The sequence below is a fragment of the Dipodomys ordii genome, unplaced genomic scaffold (assembly GCF_000151885.1).
Source record: "Dipodomys ordii isolate 6190 unplaced genomic scaffold, Dord_2.0 Scaffold25, whole genome shotgun sequence".
Lineage (NCBI taxonomy): Eukaryota > Metazoa > Chordata > Mammalia > Rodentia > Heteromyidae > Dipodomys > Dipodomys ordii.
Genome location: NW_012267241.1, coordinates 19,056,537 through 19,076,033, shown reverse-complemented (window position 1 = coordinate 19,076,033; position 19,497 = coordinate 19,056,537). Strand labels below are relative to the sequence as shown.

Sequence of the window (19,497 nt, the reverse complement as noted above, 5' to 3'; positions counted from 1 at the left end):
AAAAAAAAAAAAAAAAGAAATGCTTCCTCTATTTAAAAATAGATCTTAAAATCCCTTCTGTACTTTCTGCCAGTTTTTCTTTTTTAAGCTTCACTTTTTACATGCAATGCTTGATCTTTCTGAAGTTTATTTTGATGGGAAGGAGAAGTTCAAACTTATTTTTCCCTATGGCTAGTCAGTTGATAACACCACCCCTTCATATCATTAGAGACAGTATTATTACATGAGACAGAGTAAAATTTCAATAAGGATCACGAGGTTTCCTTCCCTTGCCTTGGAGCAAGGGGAAGAAAACCTAGCTGGTATCTTAACTGCCTGGGGAAAAAACAGTTGAATTGGCAATTAGGCTTCAGATGCCAAAGTGTTGCATGAATCAATGCCCCATTTGATTTGGCACCAAGTTGCTTTTTCCACTAGAGAAGTATCCCCATTTGTCCTGGCTGGTTTAGGAGTGTGGGGGGAACCTATCAACTTTGAAATTTCCCCAATCTCACATGTTGCTTCCTCAAGATTCTACAGGTGTCCTTACAACTGAACACTCAGGAATATATACAACTTCATTAACACTGGGGAAATGACCTTTGCCTAGAACAGCTTCTCACATGTAACCTAGTACAACCTCCTCCTTTTCTAATTCTTTTCCACTATCTACCCTTGGCTGGCCTTGAACTTTAGATCCTTCTACTTCTGACTTCCACGTACTGATATTAGAGTTGTTTGCCACCGTGCCTGGCCCATTCTTTTAAACCCAGAATAAAACTCAAAACCAAAGGAGGTATTTTGGGAATTCAAAAGAGAAGGATTTATGAAGATCACTGAACCTCTGAAATCTTTGAAATTATCTGACTGCTAATGACAGAACTAGGACTCTTTTTACTACCTAGGAGAAACAGGAGATCCCTCACTTACCATCATAGCCTCCAAGTACAAGCCATGGGAACACTGGTCCTCCAAATGTACCCAGGCAAGGGTCATGGAGCATACTTGTGTCATTCAGAGAGGCAGGAGCTCTGCCAAAAGATGAGAAAACACCTCAAAATTAGAACACGCTTTAAGACACCATAGAGGTCTAAACATTTAGACCACAGCATTTAGAGGGCCTTGGGCTTCCTCAGTTAATATGTTTGTCACTCACCTCTGGGGGCTCAGACATTGAACAAGAGGTAGCAGATACAGTCTGGCACCATTAGTGGTACATAAGGAAGAGACAAAAGACACAAAAGGCACAATGCCTCCCAAAGGAAGAGACCTATATGGAGAACTCCGTTTCTTAAGGGTGAAAATTCAGCAGGGGAGTAGGAAAGAGAGCAAGGTCATAGGATCAAAACTACATAGTTATAATTGTGGGGAGAGGGAACATGTGTGTGACAGGAAAAAGCAAGAGGAGAGTGGTTCAGGAAATGGTAAGCCCTATCTTAGAGCGTAAGGTGCCCACAAATAGGGTCTCCTAGGATAGTAGGGCTGGAAAGGGCAAAGAGGAGGTGAAGGAAGGGGTGAAATTGTCCAAAAAGAAATGTACTCATTACCTCACTTATGTACCTATAACCCTTCTGTATATTACACATTTATAGTAACAATTTAAAAAAAGAAAAAGAATAGATGAGGGCAAAAACATCTGTAGTAAGTAGCTTAGGTTTTTAGCCTAGAGGCACTAGGGAGAAGTTAGGGTTCTGGGAAAGGGATGCCATGAGCTGTTTTACAAAGTTGGCTTGGTGAAGCGCAAGAAGGTCTTCAAATGGGAGAGAAACAGGAAGCAGGAGTGCAGTTAGGAGGCCTATGTATTGGCCCCAGAAAGAGAGGCAGGCGGGGGAGGGGGGAGGAGGGACGTGGGGAGAGAGAATCAAAATGTCATGCCAGTCACCAGCCAGAACTTGCCCTTCATGGCTGCAGGATCAGCTCAGCCATGGAGGCAGGTGACCTGCAGCTGGAACAGAATATCCTTCCTACAGCTGAGTGACTCAATGTCACGGACATCCTGAAGTTGAAGCCCACAACAGTCACTTGAGGACATTGGGAATAAGGGGGGGAAATCAGCAACAGAGCCTCACATTTGAATAACTGGTAGGTAGGTGTCTGTGCTATTAAATGATGGGAAATAGTGTATCTCTGCTTGGTTCTGGGCAGGTCAAGTCTGATGTTCATGTAGGATGGACAGGTAGGAAAGCAGGGAAGGCTGGAGGGTATGAAAAGGTGGGAGCAGAAGGGCCTGAGATCATAGAGATGCACATGAGACCACAAACCAATTGCACACCATTGCAAAATGCTTTTTTCTCATCACCACCACTCCCTCGTACCACCTGCCATGTTGAGAATGCTGGTTTGGGGCCTATGAGGATACTACACTTATTGTTCAATGAGTATAACTCATGTTTTCAGAGGTGATACCCCTAAAGTAGAGCAAACACAGCCCAATTGTCTTAAGAGTCTCATTCCGATGACAAAACTTGGCCTTGGAGATGTGGTCAATGGAGAAGGACGCTCAAGGAGAGAAGTGATTTTTCTGCTTCCACAGTAAAGAGAAATATCCACTGCGGTTATTTATCTTGCTAAACACCTGTTTCTTAGGACTATACCACTCAGGGACACCAGGTCTACTTGGCATTGCCATTCTTTCTGCTACCCCAAATTCCCTCACAGGTGAGCCAAAGTGGGTGACGAACCTCAATTAGCCACCGCCCAAATGACACATGGCCTCCTAAGTTGGAGCTGCATGCCAACCCTCCCCACTCTCTAAATGGAGGTTACAAGATACAAAGTTATATTTGAAAGATTTAAAAAAAAAAGCACGACAGGATTCCATCTTCATGAATGACTTACCGGACACAGTACAAAAAGTGTGTGTGGAAATCAGCGTATATATAAAAGTCATCCTGTATTTTGTGGTCCAGCATCAAATGGCTGTTCTGGAAGTAATTTAGCACACTCATAATGGTGCAATTCTTGTTATAAGGTGACAGTGGGGCCACACAGATGTCCTGAAGTGTCACAGTCTCATTGTTATAAAATGCAACAATGTTTTCAATGTCTGTTTGTAAGTCAAGAACCTGAAAGAAGATTTAAAACAAAAATAAGTAAACCCAGAAATACCAGATTCCTTAAGATCTTTACAAACCAGTGCTGTCCTAAGTGGTAAGGAAAGTGCTTTAGGAAAATTCTTCCCAAGAAGCATGAGGAAGAAGGCACACCATGGAAATACATTTGGTGGTGCTAAAGACCCATTCTTACAGCAAAGTAGGATGAAGACCCTGGATGTGTCCAGAGATGGGGAGGGGACCTGACCGAGATGGACCTCAACAAAGGACACACAACCATCTCTCTCACATACTCCTCTGGCTGCCACCAAAGAGGTCTCAGAGGGAAGAGTGCATGATTATTCCTCCTTGCCAAAGACATACCCTCTACTGCCTTGCTCCTCACTGTGCCCACGCCCATACTTCCTAATAGAGACCATGCTCCTAGAGGTAAATGACTGCTGTTCAGCTTTTGCAACAAGTAGGGAAAAAGCAATGGTCATTAGGTGGAGAAAGAATTTTTACTAAAGTTGTGTGACTATTTTGATGCTTTTCAATACTTTGCACTTTCTGTAAATAAGAACATTTACAAGAAAAAGTATTCAGTTCATTAAAAAAAAAAGAAGAAGAATGGAGAAATGGCACTGTGGCTCAAGTGGTAGAGCACTTGACTTGAGCTCAAGAGCTCAGGAACAGTGTCCAGGCCCAGAGTTCAAGCCCACAACCAAAAAAAAAAAAAAAAGAATGGACTGAGGGACTGAGTGTGGTGGCTCATATTTGTAATCCTAGCTACTGGGGAAACTGTGATGGAAGGATTGTGATTCCTGTCCAACCTGTGCGGAAAGCTCAAGAGATTTTATCTTAAAAATAACCACAGAGTTGCACATGGAGTTTTCATTAAGCCCAGTTCCTCAGAAGGAGGAGGCAGGGAAACAGGATTAAGAGTCAGAGGCCAGCCTAGACAAATGTAGTAAAATACTGTCTCAACAACAACATAAAAAAGGCACGGTGGCCAGACACTGGTAGCTCATGTCTGTAATCCTAGCTACTCAGAAGGCTGAAATCTGAGGATTGCAGTTTGAAGCAGTCCAAGTAGGAAAGCCTGTAAGATTCTCATCTCTAATTAACCACCCAGAAGTGGTTCAAGTGGTAGAGTGCTAGATTGGAGTAGAAAAAGTTACGAAACAGTGATTAGGCCCTGAGTTCAAGCCCCAGTAACAGCACAAAAAATAACAATAAAAGGACCAGAGTGTGTGGCTTAAGGAGCATTTGCCTAGCCTATACCAAGGCTAAGGGTTCAATCCCAAGTATTGTGGTAGGGAGGGAAGGGTAGTAAATGTAATTTATTCACAAGTTCTTTTCTCCACAGCAAGTATGCCTGGGCCATGGTAAGCACTAAATAAGTGATAGTTCTCATTCCAAATGTACCTTCCACCAATGACAGAAACCTCTATAAGCTTATTTCTAGAACACTCTCAGCAATGCTCCAGCATCTCCTGTCCCCAGCCCTAGGACAAAATAAAAAACTTCCTATATTCCCTGTATGACAACTGGTTGTCCATCCAGGCTGGGAGCAGGGCCTAGATCCTTCATGATTCAGATCTCTTTGTGGACTTCTTGGCTCCTTCACAGCATTGGATTCTAGGTTTAGAGAGAAAGAATCCCAAGAGAGCCATAAAACTGCATTAGTGTCTTCTATAAACTGGTGTCAGAAGTCATCTAACCTCATATCCATCAGAGTCCCAGGTCTTCCAAAATTCAAAGGAATATAGCTCAGTAGTAGAGAGCTTGTAAAGCATGTACAAGGTCCTGGGATCCATCCCAAACACCTCAAAAATTAGCAAACAACGGGAGGAAACATCCACCTCCTCTCATCACCAGAGGAGCATTAGTCACATTGAGAAGAAAAAGTGGGTGGGAGATGTCATTACAGCCATGTTGACCTTCATGTCATACTAAGCTACAACTCCTAGCCTAGACACTTTGGGTAATAAAGGCACTATTATTGTTCTCAAAAAGGAAAAAAAAACAACCTTAATCCTTTGGACTTTGTCATACTATTTTCAGTTACCAAAGAAAACAGCCTCTAAATTCCTAAGGTAAATTCCATATATATGTGTACATTCTTTTGTAACAGAAAGTCTGCTCATCTCAATTTCCAGAAAAAAGACCTTCTGTATGCAGTCAATCTAAAAATGAGCAATAGCAAGATTTCCATTAAGTTCAATGCCCATCATCATGTTCTTGCAATGTAAATTAAAATGCCTTTGCTTTCTGTTTAAAGATTTTCAAGTAACATCACTACTTTAAAGTTCAAAAGCTGAACCAGGTAGAACTGGTCAACATGGAAAAACCAGCATGCCTGAAGTTCTCCTGGATGGACATATGTTTGTAAATAGCAGATTACCTGGTGCAAAATCTCGAGATCAAGTGGAGGTCCAAAGGGTACATTGGCTCCTGAAGGGTACGGCTCATAAATGTGTACACTGGTGTGGGGGGCCTGGATAATTAGCTGTTCCGTCCGGAAGAAAGGCCCAAAGTGTGTGTCAAAGTACTCTTTCTCTAGGCGGGCTTGGCTATTGGGGGATGACCAGAGTTCCACAGGATTGGTGGTGACTTGGACAAACACCAAGCCTGAAGAACATGCGGCGATGAAGACCAGCGAGAAGAAAATGATGCAACCAGGGTTTCGGACGCAGAAAGCCCCCCATTGTGTGAACAGACGCTTCAAACAGCCCTCAAATGCTGCACCAAGTGGGTCACAGCAGGAAGTATCCCCTGGAAGACAGGAAGAGGAAAGGAATATGGAGGTTAAGAGCCACACTATTTCTCCAAGTTGGAACAGGGAGAGCATTGGCTCCCAGTTGTGTGTGTCAAACCAGCCCCAACTTCCTCCCCCAACCTCAACTGCCCATGTTCATGATCCCTCTGCCATTGATCTGCTCAGAAATCCACTCTCCTTTGCTGCCCATGATGAATGCGAATCCATTTTATGGAGGAACAAAGCCGTACACCAGCCTCTGGAAAGTGAAGTTTTCTGACTTCTCTTGACCACAGTTCCCTTTAATCTTGCCCTCAGTGCCTTTGTGGCTCTTACTCCCATCCATAATTAGTTCACTGCTATTATTAACACTTGGTTCTGAAAAGCAATGCTCAGAAGAAAACAATGCCACAAAGGCACAGCTGTGTCCTTGGTACTAGTACACTGTCTCACAGACCAGGTACAATGTTTCTGGAGGAAATGAAGACTCTCAGGCCAACATCTGTTTTTCGGTCAAAGAACCAACCCTTTAACTTCAGTACCAATGGGCCTACCTTTGTCACTGCTGTTCACAGAAAAGGCTATATTGCTGTCAATGGGTGTGTACTCAAACACAAAATAACGTTTTCTGAAAAATAAACGTATGTAAAGTAGTATTAGTGGACATCATCACAAAGAGGCTGTTATTTTTAACAGCTTGCTTCTTCAAACTGTCTTCCTCCTCCCCAGTTCTCCCCATCTTCTTTCCCCTAAGTTCCCAGGATCTCTAGGCCCAGTAGTCTCAGGAGAAAAGTTAAGAAGAGAATGTTTTTCCCAAGTTTCATTGTTTGACTTTCATGCATGCAAATAATTTGACAATATAGGAAGACATTTAATAAACAAACCATTAAGAGACAATTTCACCTTGTCTCCACAGTAGTAACAAGCACACCTAGAGCCCAGATCTTGGTTTCTACCATTCTCCAACCAAAGAACAAGAGTTCTTTGAAGAACAGCCAGGTCTGGAGCCAAGAAAAATGTCCAAACCAGAAAGCAACAAAATAGATAATACTGGATACAAGCCATATAACCAATAAAAGCTTATAATGTAAATAATTGAATAAGTGCAGGAAGAAGCCCAGTTAGTAAATGTAGATGAGTAAAAGAAACCTCAATCACCATTAGGCGAACATCATAGAAATAATGGCTGTATAAGACCAAACTACCAGTGAAGAGTGGGTGACAGTTTCAGAAGAAATAAAGTATCATAGTATTCAAGTATCTCATCTCAGAAAATTTCAATTATAAGGGGAAAGAATAGTAACTTCACAGTGGACATCACCTATACCATATGTTAACATCACTGGTATTGAGACATCCAGATATCGTGAACCCCTGATATAGTATTTTGAGAAAGACATTATCATCATATTTGTGATGTTCTATCCATGAGAAAACATTGGCTGAAGCTCAACTTGAAGACATGGTAAAGAATAACTAAACAGCATTCACCAAGAATGCCAAGACTATAAAAAAGGAAAGACAGAGGAACTGGAGGAGACTAACAAAACACAAAAAGTGAATGTACCAGGAAGTCCTAAAACCAAACAATGAACATGGAGAACATCAATGGATATAGTCTGCAGTTCAGCTAATATTTTATCAGTGATATTTTCATGGTTCTGATCATTATGAGTTCTGTAAGTTGTAATACTAAGGAAACTAGAAAAAGGAGATATATAAAGATACTAGTGTAACAGGTTGGTAAGTTTCAAATTATTTAAAAAGAAAAAGTTAATGAAATGTACTACCCTAAATAAAGATGCATTACTGAAGAGGACTATAATACTGTAGTTAATAATATTTGGGTCATGTAACTGTAGATTTCTAAAGAATAATGCATGATGCTTTAGATTTTACAGAATTCTTAATAAATTAATAAAACTAACTCCAGTTGGATGCCAGTGGCTCACACCTATAATCCTAGCTACTCAGGAAGCTGAGATTTGAGGATCACAGTTTGGAGCCAGCCTGTACAGGAACGGCCATGAGATTCTTATATCCAATAAACTAGTAAAAAGCCCTAAAGCAGAGCTATGGCTCAAGTGGTAGAGTACAAGCCTTAAGCAAAAAAAGCTCAGGGACAGAGCTCCAGGCCCTGAGTTCAAGCCCTAGGATTGGTACAAAAACAAAAACCCTAATTCCAAATGTCTAGATGAACTCGACTCTTTACTAGCAACAGGATCTACATAATCTATGGAATGTTATCCCATGGATTTTTATTTCCTGTTCTGATTAAGATTTGGCAAGTACAAACTAAAAGTGCCACTTAATTTTATTTTTATTGCCTTTGATGAAGGAAAAAAAAAGGCACTTACCTATAGCACCACACTGCAAAAAATGCTCCAAAAAACACAAACAAAAATGCCATGTAGGTGATCCACATAATGACATACATGGCGTCCAAGCCAAAGATCCTCCAGGGAACAGGAGGGGGTGGGGGCTGGGGCTTGGGGCCACACACGATGGAGCAGTCCTGGCAGCTGCAGGGCCCCGTGATCTCATCTACTGACTCGTTGCAGCCTTTGGTTGCATTTCTCATGGGCTCCATACCATGGATGGGAAGATCTAAAGGAAGGAATTGCGTTGAATGGTGATCTCAAGGAAAAAGCATTAAAACTTTAGCAGTAAGTGATATTTAAACCCAACAATAAGCACATTCAAATACAACCCAACTGCAAGAATAAGAACTAGAGATTTTTGTTTCATTTTTTAACCAAGTTGTGCGTTGTTGCTTTCTTTGTAAAAATTGAAGAGATGTCAATAATTCTGCACAGGGTAGTCACTGACTGCCAACTACACCACATACCAAGCTGATTTTTCCATCATGTCTTATTCCATTCTGAGCAGCTAGGGTAAATGCTATGGGCTAATACTATACTAGCTCTCTGGGTGCTTCTTAAAATAAGCAAGCAAGCAAATTCACAAGTTAGTCTCTGAATTATATTATCAATCTCTAAAGTCACTTCTTTTTCTTGCATTCCAACTCCCAAACCACCTAACTCAACCAAGGCAGGGTAAATACCCTGGTGGCATTTATTTTTATTATTTATTTGCCAGTCCTGGGGCTTAAACTCAGGGCCTGGGAACTGTCCCTGAGCTTCTTTTATTCAAGGCTAACCCGCTACCACTTGAGCCAGCACCACTTCTGGCCTTTTCTGTTTATGTTGTACTGAGGAATCGAACCCAGGACTTCATGCATACTAGGCAAGCATTCTATCACTAAACCACCCTCCCAGTCCTATTTTTATTTTTTTGTGCTGGTACTCAGGGCCTCACATTTTTGTTTAGCTTTTTTGTTCCAGGCTAGTACTCTATCATGTAAGCTCTACTTCTATGTTGGACTTTTTTCTGGTTAATTGAAGAATCCAGGATTTTTTTTCTGTTGGGCTGGATGAAGATTCTCAGATCTTAGCCTCCTGGGTAACTAGAATTACAGTCATGAGCCCCTGGCATCTGGTAGTAGCTACCTTTCTTATAGGAGAAACTCTAGAAAGTAGGTATCTGAATTTGCTTATCTTCCATTTGAAGAGTATGATTCCCTAGCTTTAAAACATCATAAATATGTCACATTTGGGAGTTGTTGTCCTTACCTGAAAAAATGGGAGTGATAGTAAATGGTGTCTGTCCATTGTCCTTACTGAACATATACTCAATCCAATTGGTGGCATTACAGGCACTAGCATCCTTTCCACACAAGAGTCCCAGGGCCTTGTCATTACTGGAGGGGGCCTCCACATCCCGGCAGGCATTGTACATTGCTAGAAGAAGATTTGAAAGGGAAAAAGGTGGAGACCTGATGTTAATTTCCCAGCAAGATCTTACAAAAAGCCTCTGAAATATAAATGCAAGACTTGATATGCACTGCAAACATGCTAGCCAGCAGAATGGAATGTGGAGCAGTGAACTCTACAGGCAGGGAACCTCCCTTAAATTAGCTTACCAGACCATGCCTGATTCTAAGCCATACCAGGTTCCAAGTAACTCAAAACAAAACACAACAGGAAAGGGAAAGGATTATGACAAGACACTGAGTTCTCAAAACAGTTTCAAGAAGACTCTCAGTACAGAGGAGAGTATTAAGACTTGGGAAAGAGAACCCTAGGACCTTCTGAGATAACGAAGCTGCAGCAGGAACTACACAGCTAGAGAACTGCAGAATTTGCAGGGGAAACTAGCTTTGGGGCAGAGATAACCTCTGTGTGAATGAACCCAATGCTATTCTCTTTTTTGGTTTTGCTGCAATACACATCAGGACAACATATTACAAAAAGACAATATTGATCATGTTCTCTACACAAGGAAGCACTTAGAGTGGGTTCTATACCGTTCATTTTCATTCACACATCCCTGTTTGCTAAAAAGTTCCCAGGATCTTTTCCCTCTAAGTCCTATGAAAGGAGATGATTACATATTCATTTTGAAAAAGAAGTTAGCTAGAATGAATTATCTTTCTCAGAAATCTGAATGTTATTTTATTACTAGATTCTGGTAAAAAAAATTGCCAGTTGTCATTCTTTTGAGGTGATTTGTATCTTTTTCTCTATTTGTCTTTGGATTCAAGTTTTTAAAAAAAGACTATGCTTGTAGATTTATTTTCGCCTTTAAAAACATTATTGAAATATAATTCACAAACAGGGTACTAGTGGCTCATGCCTGTAATCCTAGCTACTCAGGAGGCTGAGACCTGATTAAGGTTATTTGAAGCCAGTACACACAAGAAAGTCCATAAGACTCTTACGTCCAATTTAAGCCAGAAATGGAGCTGTGGCTCAAATGGTAGAATGCTAGCCTTGAACAAAAAAATCTTAGAGTCAGTGTCCAGGCACTTAGTTCAAGTCCAAGGACTGGCGCAAAAGAAAAAGAAAAAAAGAAATGCAAGTGGCATTATGGCTCAAGTGGTAGAGTGCTAGCCTTGAACAAAAGAAGCTCAGGGGCAGTGCCCAGGCCCTGAGTTCCAGCCCCAGGATTGGCCAAAAAAAAAAATGTAATTCACATACAATACATACAACTTAATGGATTTTAGCATATTTCAATATGTAAAAACCTATCTGCTCAAAAAGAAATTCTGTATTCTTTAGATATGATCCTATCTCCTGACCTTTCAAGTTCTTAGTAACCACTAATCTTTCCATCTCTATAAAGTTGATTATTTTGGACATTTTGAACAAATATCCATATAATTAATGGTCTTTTGTGCTGACTTCTTTGACTAAGCAGAATGTTTTCAGCAGGTTTTCACTTCTCCTGGCAGTTGAATTGCTTGGATATACCCTAACTGGTTAAATGTTTCATGACTTTCCAGACTTTTTTCCAAGGAAGCAATACCACTCTATGTATCTATGAACTGACGGCACTTTTATTTTAAAACTTCACACAAGCAACATACTACAGATATTCTGTAACTTTTCAACCAACATTTTTTTAAATAAGTTTTTTATTGTGAAAATACTGTACAGAAGGGTTACAGTTATATGAGCAAGGTAATGAGAACATTTCTTATCAAGCATTGTTGCCTCCTTCTTTGTTTTTCCCCCACTATCCCTTCCCTCCCACCTCCTCAACTACACAAACTGCTCTTCCCCCCACCCATCCCTCTACCCCCCTAAATTGTAAAGTTCGTTTTTCAACATAGTGCCTTGTACATCTCATTGTTGCAGTGGGTCAACCTGTATCCCTATTTAAACAATTTGTTTTTCCCTTCCCCTCCCCAAATTGTACCAACATCAAATACAGTGAAAACAGGGGTTATACTGTCAGGGAGGGACATACAAAGCAACAACAACAACAAAAATCACATGGTACCTTATAAATACGTTAGGAACAATAGCAAGCAAGAAAGAAAAAAACAGTTGTGAAGTCATCTTTATACAGACAACTAAGTCATATATTTCATAGTTTTCAATATTTGATAGGAATACAATGATCTATTTTCTATTAATGAACATTTAATGGACATTTACAAATGATGAACCTACACTGACAAATCACTATCACCCACAGCTCACAGATGACATCTGGATTTATCTTGGTGTATGTTCTATGGGTTGTGGCATATGTATACAGACATGTACCCAGCCTTATTGAGTCAACACAGCAATTTCACTGCCTAAAAATCCTCTGTGCTATTTGTCTCTTCTCTCTCACTAGCCATTTACAACTACTGACTTTTTACTCTCCCTCAAGTTCTGCCTTTCTCAGAATGTCAAATTTGGTATCATATGTTGTACAGCCTGTTCAGATAGGATTCTTTCACTCAGTAATAGGATTCAAAATTCTTCCTCTCTTCATGACTTGATGATAAATATTATTCCATGTCTGGATGTGTCAGTTTATTTACCCATTCACCTGCTGAAAAACATCTTGATTGCTTCTAAGTTTTGGCAATTGCAAATGAAGTTGCTATAAATATCTGTGTGCAGACTTTTGTGTGGATATGTTTTCAACTCATCTTGAGTAAATACTAGGAGCATGACTACTAGATCATATGACAGGCATGGTTTGACAAGAAACCTGCCAAACTGTCTTTCAAAGTGACTGTCCCTTTTTGCATTCCTACCAGGAACGAAGAGGATCCAGTTCTTCTATATTCTCAGCAGCATTTGATGGATCAGTGATCTGGACTTGGGTCATTTTATTAAGTATGGAATGGTATCTCACTGTGACTTTAACTTACAATTCTTGGCTGGCATATGATGCCAGGCATCTTTCTTACATACCTATACCTTCTTTTTTTTTTTTTTGTCCGGTTGTGGGGCCTGAACTCTGGGCCTGAGCACTGTCCCTCAGCTCTTCAGCTCAAGGCTAGTGCCCTACCACTTGAGCCACAGCACCACTTCCGGCTTTTTTCTTTATGCTTATGTGGTGCTGAGGAATCGAACCCAGGACCTCATGCATGCAAGGCAAGCACTCTACCACTGAGCCACCTTCCCAGCCCTCCTGTTATAATTTTTAATTGGTCATTACAATGAAATGTTGTATGTTATTTATTTTATTTGTTCTGTTGGTCATGAGGCTTGAACTCTGGGCCTGGGTGTGGTCCCTGCATTCTTCAGCTCAAGGCTGGCGATCTACCACTTAAGCCACAGTGCCACTTCTGGTTTTCTGGTAGTTAATTGGAGATAAGAGTCTCACAGACTTTCCTGCCTGGGCTGGCTTTGAACCGTGATCCTCAGATCTCAGCCTCCTGAGTAGCTAGGATTACAGGTGAGCCACCAGTGCCCAGCATCTGTATTTTATTCTTATAGGTGAAAAATTTGATCTTATTGACATATTAGACTAGTCTAAAAACATTTTGTATTTAGTTGTGTCTAATCTATCTTTCAGTCCATTTTAATGACTGTTTCTTCTTAACATACACTTGGTTTTACTTCTAACTTGTTCGTTCCTTTTCTATAGCATTCTACTCTTCAAAATTCTTTAATTTCATTTTCAACAGACTGTCTTCTTTCAGATTATTCTATGATCTCTAGTCGTTGGGGGCCCATTTCTTCTGTTAGTAGTTTCTGCTTACATTCCTGTATGATGACCTATTTCCTCAAAATCAAGACCACTTCTTCTCTACTAGCTACTGTCCTTTCTACCCCATCTCCGAAGCTTTACAGTAATTCATGAGCTTAAAACAATTCATGCCTGCTAGAACCAAAGTTTCAATGGTTACACAGATAAGATACACAGGTAAACTTACACATACGAAAAATTTCCATATGATAAACGAAATTTAGGAAGAGGGTAAAATAAATGTTTTAAAGAGATCTATTGGTGGTAGCAGTGTTAAGGTACAAGCAAAGCAATGGTAATGCAATATGATTTTACACATAATTGACAGGAAAACAAAAAAAGAACAACTTGATACATTGTCAGGTTTTGTTTTATTTTTTAAAGAGGAAGAATTAAGCTTACTTACCATTAGCGAAACTCTGTCCAATATAGTACTCTAATGCTTTCACGTTTGTTTTTGTCTGGTTTGTAACAGGATCAACAATATCTTCAGTTTCTGTAACATTCAGAAACTGACTCTGTTGAGGGCTACATGTCAGCTCGCAAAACAGACTCATTAGGTTATAGAAACAGGATGGACATCTAAAGAAAAAAATCATATTTTATACATCTTCACAGATAAAGCTAGTAAAAATATGATTTAAAACAGATACAGAAGGGTTGGAGGTATGGGTCAGTTGGTAGAGAGCTGACCAATGAGCAAAGTATCAGGTACCAAGTTCAAGCGCCAGTCTCATGCCCTCACCCCACCCCAAAAAAAAACAACTCCATCTTAGGTACAGAGTATGTACATTTTGCTGAAAAAAGACATTTATTTTCTACAGAAATGTATTTACCTCACAAATTCTTAAAACCTCAGGTTACTTTAACATGAAAAAACAACTTTTAAAACTTCCCTAACTTTACAACATTTATTTTGTTCAGATATAATTTCAAAGAGAAATATGTTTTCTTGAATTCTGTTCTTTGTAGTTTAAAGATGTTTTCCTTTATCCTGGAACTGTGATAATTCTGGTTAAGGAAAAAGACACCAAGCACCAGTGGTTCATGCCTGTAATCCTAGCTAGCCAGGAGACTGACCTGAGGATTGTGTTTCAGGACTACCTTGGGCAGAAAACCTCACTAGACTCTGTCTCCAAAATCACCAGCAAAAAGAAGGCTGGAGGCATGGCTCAAATGGTAGAGCACCAGTCAAACAAGCAAGTTGAGAGGTGCAATGTCCTGAATTCAAACTGCAATACTGCACATATCTCTCATAAAAACGGGGGAAAATAAGTTAGCATATTAGTTTTCATCTTGTAACTTAGAAGACTTTCTTCTAAGCCCTAGATAATAATTCTAGGCCTTCCTAAAACACAGGAGATTTCCTAACAGCTTGTAAAGATAAAAGAACAGCCCTTATGTAAGGTCATGGGTTTGATTCTTAGCATTGTCAAACTAAAACAGAACAGCTGTGTTATTCTCTGGCTGCATGTATTTCAGAAACATGAGTTTTTCAAAGCACTAAATGCTGACTACTGTCTTTCAGGTTCAAAGTTTAAGCCCCTACCTGATATGTGGCAAAAGGGGTCACATTCCTCTTTGGTCCAAGGTTACCTACACAAGCTATTGCTTTATTTTACTTGATTCTCCAAACACAAATAATTGAGATGAGGTTCTACTAGGATCATGGACAACACAGAATGAGGAAGATGTGAAAGAATCTAGTGAAAGAAACAGGCACACACCTGAACTCTTTCTAGAAGCTTGTGCAGAAATCTTAAGAGCCACTTTTGGATAGCACAGTTTTCTTCTGTTTCCATGAATTACTAATCTCTATAAATGCTACTTCATTTCATCTCTACGATCATCAGCTTCACAGCTGCCTAAGATTCCATATGCCAGACTGTCCCATTTGCTAGTATAAGTAAAGCTTTGGTATCTCTGATGTCATGGGGGAAATTTTGACTATATGTTGATATTTAAATCTATAATGCCCCACTTAGAGAAGTGCTAACTAAATATGTTCCGATCAAGTGTCAAAGGCTCCAATCCAGCTACATTGAAGTCTAACAACAATCTATAATGACCCAATTAGACCCTAATTTTTTTTTTCTGCCAGTCCTGGGGCTTTTCTCAGGACCTGGACACTTTCCCTGAGCTTCTTGTGTTCCAGGCTAGTGCTCTACCACTTGAGTGCCTCTTCTGGCTTTTTCTGAGTAGTTATTGGACTTTCTCACAGACTTCCTTGTCCAGGATGGCTTCAATTCTGGGATCTCAGACCTCAGCCTCCGGAGTAGCTAGGATTACAGGCATGAACACCAGCTCCCGGCAGATTCTAACTTTTACCCTACTATTACTTTATGTAAAATCCCGAGAGAACAATTTAGTGATGGTTTTCCACTCTGTATTATCCATTTCTGCTAAAAAGCAGGGTTTCCTTGGTGGAAGCTGGCTTATGCTAGCCACCTACAGTGATATCTGCAAAGAACATTTTCTTCTCTTTATATTTGCTCCCCATCCATTTTTATCAGTGTGCTGAAATCTGAAAAAAGTTTACAAAGATACCACAATCTACTGTTGTAAAGAGTACCACCAGCGTGTTCTTTTGCCCATTTGAAACTGCTAGGTAGGCCTATAGAAGAATAACTATTGTGCAGCCCATTTGCACTAGCTTTGTCATAGAGAACAGATGAGCAAAATGAACTTTGACAAACCAGTCAAGTACACAACAGCAAGCTTAGCAGTCCTAAGGTACTAAGGACCTGATATTAACACATTATTTCAACACAGGAAGAACACAAGGGACGTGCAAGGCAGGGGAAGCGAGGAGAAGGAAACAGCAGCACAGGACTGTATGGATGTAGACAGGGTCTTGCAGAACCTGAGAGGTCTCAAGAACCTCTCCTCCTCACAGAGCACCAAAAGTTCTTGCCTGCCTTTAGAAAGAATAACATGTCGTTTTCAGGGAAATGGATGGACCTAGAACGAACCATGTTAAGTGAGATAAGCCAAGCTTAGAGACACAAACGGCACATGTTTTCTCTCAAATGCAAAGCTAGATCTAAAATACACTGGGACATGATGAATTATACAGGACTCTAGGCATTCACGCCTAGGATATTATTAGGGGAAGAATACAAAGGCACAATGCCTATGTGCTTCTGATCACATAAAATAATATTTATCAAAATGAACTCCAGGAAATGGAAACAAAAAGGATTTTTTTCTTTGTTTTTTTTTTTGTCTTGTTTATTTATCTTTAGGAGGGCAAAAGGGAGCACAGAAATGGAGGGACAGAGAGTCAACAAATGCAGCAGTGGTACTCAATTAGACACTATATTGAAAATGAACTATACAAGTTGTGGGTAGGGACAAGAGGGAAAACAGGGAACGGAGGAAGGGGTAACATTGTCTAAAAAGAAATGTAGTCTTTGAGCCAGGCACCAGTGGCTCATGCCTATAATCCTAGCTACTCAGGAGGCTGAGATCTGAGGATTGCGGTTCAAAGCCAGCCCAGGCACCAAAGTCCGTGAAACTCTTCTCTCCAATAAACCACCAGAAAACTGGAAGTGGTGCTGTAGCTCAACTGGTAGAGCTCTAGCCTTGAGCTGAAGAGCGGAGGGACAGTGCTTAGGCCCAGAGTTCAAGCCCCATGACCGACAAAAAAACAAAAACAAAAAGAAATATAGTCTTTGCCTGACTTAAGTAACTGTAAAGCCTCTGTACACCACCTTTATAATAATAATTTTTTTAAAGTTCCTGCCTGAAAAAAAGCTACCCACAGAGCAGAAACCTTGTGAGGCGAGGACATCTCAGAGGAAACCAAGTCTGTAACTCGAGGAGAACAAAGTTAAATCAGGATTACTTCCCTTTTATCTTTGACAAGTTGTAAGAATGCGTTCTTAATAAAATAGATCTAAAAACCTGACTTTTAAAAGGAAATCAGAAAATTACTGATACCAAGGTACCCAAAGCCCATGGGTTCTATTTGCCCAGCCGTCAACCTACCTAGACAGAAACTGTAGAGGCAGCTGCAGGTTACTTTTCAATGTCTGAAGCTGCTGAACATCACAACAGACACTGACATTGTCATAGAAGAATCCTGGACAGAGTTCCTTTCAGGAAAGAAGACATGGAAATGAAAGCAGTAGAGTTAGAGGAAGGACAATGTTGCCTTCTTATGTAGCTGAAAAGTTCTTGCAGAATTCTTTTAACCATATTATCCATAAACTAGGGATTCTCAGGTAGAAGCCATAGAAATATCTAGTGTTTCTTCTTTTGAGATTTGTCTTCTCTATGACATTTTCTCTTTTCTATTATTTTTGCTCTTCTCATATTGTGTGTGTGCGTGCACATGAATGGTTAGTTAGAGATAACTGGCTCATGGACTTTCCTGCCTAGTCTGGCTTTGAATCTCAGTCCTCAGATCTCAGCCTGAGTAGCTAGAATGGTAAGCCACCAGTGCCTGGCATCTTTTCACATATTTTTTTTTAAGTTCAATCACAGTGCTATTCACAACTGCCCTTAGTACTCCAGATAAAGTAAAAATCTTATTAATCCTAATGAAAGGAGTAGCCCAGAAGATTATTATGTCAACTTGATTTTTGAGAACTTAAGTCTCTAAAACCAGTCTTGTCACCTAGACATTCCCAGTTTTTTTCCCCCTTATTTCCCTATGTATTAAGGGTGGTAAAAGTGCTAATAAAGTAGAACTCTGGTAGTGGTCAAAATTCATAGGATCTCAGAAAAGCACAGAAAATTCACTAAAAATGAAGAGGAAGAAGTCTCAGCCTATTAACAGCACAGTCTAATCAAGGCCTGATATTTGGCAACAACAACAAGCTAAATTGAAATACATTTTGCTGAAGTCCCAGGAAGTTACATTTTTGGGGCTTGAACTCAGGGCCTGGGAGCTATCCCTGAGTTCTCTGTGCTCAAGGTTAGCCTCTAAATAGTAAGTAACCTGCTACTGGGAAACATCATGAGAGGTACAAAGTCAGCCCCTGAAAAATTAAGCCTCTGGAGTTATCTCTGTATTGTGGTTATGGGTTAAGTCTGGGAAAAGATTTAAGCCTTACTTCATCATTATACTTAAGGTCTAAATTAGATGATCTTATGATCAACATTTTGTGCTTCCAATGAACTTACCTGTATTAAGTCATACCCATCCTTAGGCAGTGGTTTTGGTGGCCCAGAATATTTGCAGTTGTACCTCTTATCTCCAGATACAATTCCACATTCTCCATACCAAACACAGGACTGTGAAAACACCTACAGAAAGTCAACATAAAATTAAGTGTCACAGGTTTCAATTGAAAAACAAATTTCAAAGGAAAAAAATGTTCACTCAAGGACCTTCACAGAACCTCTGCATGCTGCCTGCAAAATGTCACAAAAGGCAAGACATACTTGTTAAATATTTTAAAAATATTTAACATAAATATTTTAATAAAAACAGAAATGCCCAGAGTGGATTTTTCCAGTCAGTGAAGTAATGGTTACTATTTACGTGATTTATACTCCCTACGTATTTGTTAAAAAGGAAACTATAATTACTATCTTTTTTTTGTTGTTGTTGTTGGTTGTGGGGCTCGAACTCTGGGCCTGAGCACTATGAGCTCTTCAGCTCAAGGCGAACATTCTACCAATTGAGCCACAGTGCCACTTCTGGTTTTGTGGTTAATTATGGAGATAAGAGTCTCACGGATGTTCCTGCCCAGGCTGGCTTTGAACTGCGATCCTCAGATCTCATCCTCCTGAATAGCTAGGATTACAGGCATGAGCCACCATCACCCGGCTTAGTTACTTTTAAGATCACTAATTTCACAATGTTTAGGAAAGCAAGATACTCTGTAAGTTAGTGATTATTATATTAGTTTTGTACATCTCCTCAAGGAACTATATAAGCTCTAAAACAGAGGTGGGAGAACATTTTTTCCTGTCAACGGCCATTTGGATATTTATAACATCATTAGAAGCCATACAAAATTATCAAGACAGACAGACTGCAAAGGGAAGCCAATGAAAAGTCTGTCCTGTCATGTACCAAATGATTTCAAAGACTTATAAGGCTCTAGAGAAGTCAGTTCTCACCACTGCTGGATTATTTCTACAAGTTCTCAGGTTAATTAATATTAGTTCTTTGTAAGCAACCTAAATAAAACCACAAATACCCCAATAACCCTACCTAGAGAAGGAGGAGGA

General features: G+C 40.0%; 1 protein-coding gene across 1 annotated transcript in view; it reads right to left on the bottom strand.

Moving 5' to 3' along the window:
• The window catches only part of Npc1 (Niemann-Pick disease, type C1), a 55,956-nt gene that overhangs the window by 21,799 nt on the left and 14,660 nt on the right, over positions 1 to 19,497 (bottom strand). Inside the window, exons 2-10 of the mRNA XM_013014889.1 lie at positions 18,442 to 18,564; positions 17,302 to 17,408; positions 13,718 to 13,893; positions 9,405 to 9,572; positions 8,130 to 8,379; positions 6,327 to 6,400; positions 5,419 to 5,789; positions 2,818 to 3,044; positions 910 to 1,010 (exon numbers count right to left, since the gene is read on the bottom strand). Of these exons, the coding sequence (XP_012870343.1) occupies positions 910 to 1,010; positions 2,818 to 3,044; positions 5,419 to 5,789; positions 6,327 to 6,400; positions 8,130 to 8,379; positions 9,405 to 9,572; positions 13,718 to 13,893; positions 17,302 to 17,408; positions 18,442 to 18,564 (1,597 nt within the window). The remainder of the gene's footprint in view (positions 1 to 909; positions 1,011 to 2,817; positions 3,045 to 5,418; positions 5,790 to 6,326; positions 6,401 to 8,129; positions 8,380 to 9,404; positions 9,573 to 13,717; positions 13,894 to 17,301; positions 17,409 to 18,441; positions 18,565 to 19,497) is intronic.